This window comes from Nematolebias whitei, chromosome 19, assembly GCF_014905685.2.
Source record: "Nematolebias whitei isolate Nwh7 chromosome 19, NemWhi1, whole genome shotgun sequence".
NCBI lineage: Eukaryota > Metazoa > Chordata > Actinopteri > Cyprinodontiformes > Rivulidae > Nematolebias > Nematolebias whitei.
Genome location: NC_056516.1, coordinates 39,832,919 through 39,837,437, shown reverse-complemented (window position 1 = coordinate 39,837,437; position 4,519 = coordinate 39,832,919). Strand labels below are relative to the sequence as shown.

At 47.1% G+C, this 4,519-nt stretch overlaps 1 protein-coding gene across 3 annotated transcripts in view; it reads left to right on the top strand.

Annotated features, from left to right (window-relative positions):
- thrap3b (thyroid hormone receptor associated protein 3b) overlaps positions 1–3,282 on the top strand; it is an 8,878-nt gene extending 5,596 nt beyond the window's left edge. The window contains exons 4-10 of one of the 3 annotated variants that reach the window (XM_037693167.1): positions 153–319; positions 408–513; positions 593–668; positions 1,120–1,301; positions 1,442–1,670; positions 1,869–2,015; positions 2,513–3,282. In XM_037693167.1, the coding sequence (XP_037549095.1) occupies positions 153–319; positions 408–513; positions 593–668; positions 1,120–1,301; positions 1,442–1,670; positions 1,869–2,015; positions 2,513–2,734 (1,129 nt within the window). In that variant the 3' untranslated portion in view covers positions 2,735–3,282. Of the gene's footprint in view, positions 1–152; positions 320–407; positions 514–592; positions 669–1,119; positions 1,302–1,441; positions 1,671–1,868; positions 2,042–2,512 lie in introns of all 3 variants that reach the window. The other 2 variants (XM_037693168.1, XM_037693169.1) reach the window with 2 other exon arrangements.
- Positions 3,283–4,519: the final 1,237 nt, after the last annotated feature.

Sequence of the window (4,519 nt, the reverse complement as noted above, 5' to 3'; positions counted from 1 at the left end):
TTGTAAAGACGTTTCTGGGGCTTGTAAAGACGTTTCTGGGGCTTGTAAAGACGTTTCTGGGGCTTGTAAAGACGTTTCTGTGGCTTGTAAAGACGTTTCTGGGGTTTGTAAAGACGATTTAACGTCATGTGGATGCTCCTCGCCTCTCGCAGCTCGTCTCTGTCTAAAGACCACCTGACGCCTCGTGATCTGCTCCAGTCCTCCAAGAAAGATCCGGAGTTTCGCTCCATTTTCCAGCACATCCAGTCGGCGCAGCTGCACCGCAGCCCGTCGGAGTTGTTCGCTCAGCACATCGTCTCCATCGTTCATTACATCAAAGGTAGTGACGGGTCTGGACCCTGCAGACGGCAGGACGTCTGTCGGTTGTTGAGGTGTGTGTCTGTGTGTTAACCGTTGTGTGTTTGCAGCTCATCACTTCCGCACGTCAGACATGAGTCTGAGCGAGCGCTTTGCCATGTACCAAAGAAAAGCTGCCGAGGCAGAAATGATGAGGAAGAGCCCAGAAATCCACAGGTATCCACAGGTGTTGTCTCACCGTGACACAGCTGCTCTCTGTTGTTGACGACCTCTGACCCCATGTGTCCTCCTGCAGGAGAATCGATGTTTCCCCCAGTGCCTTTAAGAGGCACACCCCCCAGTTTGAGGATTTGGACGAGATGAGCTACAAGGTGACGCGCACTTTTGAAATTTGAAATAGTTGGAGTGTGAGCCGATCCCGAGCAGCAGTGTTCAGCTTTGTGCTTTTCTTTCAAAGGATGCATATTTCTAAATCAAAAGAACCAAATGTGTTTTATAAGTGCCAAGAAACCCCCCAGCCTAAGAGATATGGTTATTGATTGGGTATGTACGAACCCGAGCAAAGGCTTAAAGGAAGTGAATTAAGATCCAGAGTCCAAGCCTCTCATGGGACGCTTATCTGTGCCTTACCTTGTAAGTATTTTCTCTGACCAGAAAACCATCAAGCCACAAACTGTGACGTCAGTCAATGTTCATGAGCTTCATGCATGTCCTGAAACACGTGTTAATCTGGCAACATGCCGGAGACTTTGAATTCTGTGCTCACGTTTTGTGTGCAGCCGTTTGGTCTCCTTGGTGACTAACAGAACCTCACCTCTGCAGGAACCCAGTAAAAAGTTCAAAGGTGACGTGATGGACCTGCGTCTGGATATAGAAAGACGTAAGAGGTTTGCTGGGAAGGAGCGCGACAACAAGCGAGAAGGAGGCAAGAGCCCTGGGGGCTCCCGAGGACCCAGCAGGGAGAGGTCCTCTGAGAAATCTGGGAAACACCACAAGAAGTCCAAGTAGGTCCTCACCTGTAGCTCCTGTAGATGTTCGTTTTATTAGCTCTCACATGAAACATCTTCAACCACCAGATGAAACGTTGTTAATCCTTCTGCTGGAGTAAAACCTGTAACCATGACAACAAATGTCTTCCTCACAGAAAGAGTAAGAAGAAGAGGGAACGCTCTCATTCCTCCTCTTCCTCCTCCTCTCCATCCCTCTACCCTCCCCCGTTCAAAGGGAAGGAGTACCTGGGGGAGGGGATGGAGCACCCGGAGGAGGGCTTCAGCCAACCTCGCTATCCTCCGCGGGACTACAGCGGCCCCGGGGACCGGGGCCCCCGAGAGTACGAGGGCCACGGTGCAGACAGAGGAAGAGGCCGAGGATTTGTAAGTTCCTGTCGGACGCTTGTTTTTGTCCTCACAGCAGGTCTGTGCTCTTCGTCTTGATGATGATGATGATGTGACGGTAAGGCAGCGTCCCTCGGTGAAGTCGTCTCCTCACCGTGCCCCGCCTTCTGTTTCGACTCGTTTGCTCTGAGGCGATGAAGATGTTTGTGTCCGACCCAAACCTTCGTCTTGTTTCAGTTTCCCAGAGTGAGAGGACGAGGCTGGACCAGAGGGAACTATCCTGGGAACAGCAACGGGAACCCCCCTAATGCCAACCCCACGGCTCGCCCCCAGGAGGAGGAGTGGGACCCCGAGTACACCCCCAAGAGCAGGAAGTACTACCTGGTCAGTTCCTGCTGACACCTGTACAGGTGATCAGGGACCTCTGTGTCAGCTCATCAAACTCATGATGCATCAGGAAAAGCTGCACTCTGTCATAACCACTTAACCACCGGGCAGCATTCTTTTATTTACTAATTGATTTAGAAATAAATATTTGAATGTGTCCGTTCAACCAAAGTCCATATTTTAAATTCAGAGGCTTTTTGAACCCTGGAAGAGAAGCAGGAGTGAAAATGTTTTTTTATTCTTTACGCTGCTGCTTTTGTTCCTGCAGGTCACGTGACGTCACAGGTTCAATGACCAACGGGGTCTAAACAAACTCGGGCTGTCAGGAGTTAATTATTGTGATTTTTGTAGCGACCAGCAGGGGGCAGCAGACTGCTGCACACAGCTCGTTGTGACGCAGACACGTCTCTAACGACAAGTGAAACTTTAAACCAGTTTGATTTTAGAGAAGAATCGGTGGAAGCTTCGTGTCTGATTCTACACTTTGTCTTCAGCACGATGATCGCGACGGAGAGAAAACCTGGATGGACAACCGCGGCCGGGGGAGGGGCTCCTTCCCAACTCGCCGTGGCCGCTTCCTGTACCGGAGAGGCAGTGGAGGCAGCCCCAAGTGGACCCACGACATGTTCCAGGGGGGTGAGGAGGGGGAGCTGGGGGACGACGGCATCGAGGACGAGCATAAAGGGTCCAAGAGCGCCGGCGACCTCACCAAGTAGTCTGGTTACCGTGGCAACGACAAGCGTCTTCTTCCACATCATCTAACGGTTGAAAAGACGAGCAGCTCTTTGTGTTTTTGTTTGATGTTTTTTGTTGGGGGGGGCAATTTCGATTTGATGTAGAAACTAAAAGCTTCTGTGCCTTAGAGAAGAGTGAACATGTTCCTGCAGCGGGCCGAGGCAGAACCCAGGGTTCTGATCAAACGCTCAGAGGGACCAAACAGACCCGAGCGTCCTCGCACCGATTAGTTTCAGTCACATTCGTCAGTTTTGTCTGATGGTGATTTTATTTCAGTAAACTGTTTAGATTTTAAATCTCAAGTTAAAAAATATTTAGGGAAGAATTTGATGAAACAAATCTTAAAGCTGCAGTTCCTCGTCAGAAACCTGAAGTCTGAGTCTGCATGTCCCGAAACGGTAATCTGTAATCTGAGCTCGTTTGGATTTTTACTGTTCTGACCTTCAAACTTTTAGTTTCAATAAATCTTTCTTTAATTCTGACATTTCTCTAGTTGTTTTTTTTTTTACATTTCAAACGTGACCTGAAATTATTTTCATTAAAAACTGCCCCTCCTCATGCACAGTGATGGCTGGACGTGCGCACCAGCGACCGAAGATGGATGGATTCTGTTCCTCATTATTTTGTTTGGAAACAAGATTTTAATTTGAAATCCTAATTGGTGTCTGTTCAGGATTATAATTTTCTGAAAATCCTGTTAGAACATGTTTAAAGTTGGTGATCAATCTCCGCCCACACTCCTGCCTCAGGTCAGACTCCGCCCACACTCCTGCCTCAGGTCAGACTCCGCCCACACTCCTGCCTCAGGTCAGACTCCGCCCACACTCCTGCCTCAGGTCTGCTGGACATTTGAATTCAAGTCCACGTTTGTTTTTTCCTCCTGGATGTTTTAAACTGGAAGAGTTGAGTTAAATGATGTGGACAGAAATGGAAGAAGACCGTCTCCATGGCAACTGGTTCTGAAACTTTGGGTCAGGCCCCCACTGGGTCACGAGCACTGGATTTCCACACAGCCTGGAATTAGATTTTAGTATTTTCCAAGAAATTCAGACAAACTTTCTAAAGACGATCCAAAATAGAAAAAATATTTTTCATTTTATGTGTGAAAAAATGTTTTATATTTTTTAATGTAAAATTCAAATCAGAGACTTTGAAGGAGAATAACTGCAGTCGAGGGTTATTTTCCCATGATGCATTGTAAAACTGATAAACACTAAAATAAAAACAAACCGTAGTTTAGATTTAACAGAAAATTCAACTGAACTAAAATATATGAAAAATCAGAAAATTCAGTTTCTTTATCGTCGTTCCATCACGTGGTACATGAGGTGGAACGAGATTATGTTCACAGGGTCCCAGTTCCATCCAACAATAAAATGTAAACTAAAAACTAATAAGATCAAAGATATGAACTAAGACAAACGTCAACTAAATGTTCATGAAGCACGAACAGCATAAACACAAACAATAAGCCGAACAGCAGCACGAACATGAGTCTGAGAGTCAGAACCTTGATATCAATCAATCAATCATGTTCTGCTTCTTGTCTGTGGGCGGGTTGTGGAGGTACCAGGTCCATAAAGAAAACACGGACCTCCAGGTGTTCCCAGACCAGAGACCCTCTCAAAACTTAATTTATGTTTATATTTTATTCTTTTAATCATTTTTGTCATCAGACACGTGGAGCAGAGGAGCTGGGAACAGGAAGTGGAGCAGAGAGGAGCTGGGAACAGGAAGTGGAGCAGAGGGGAGCTGGGAACAGGAAG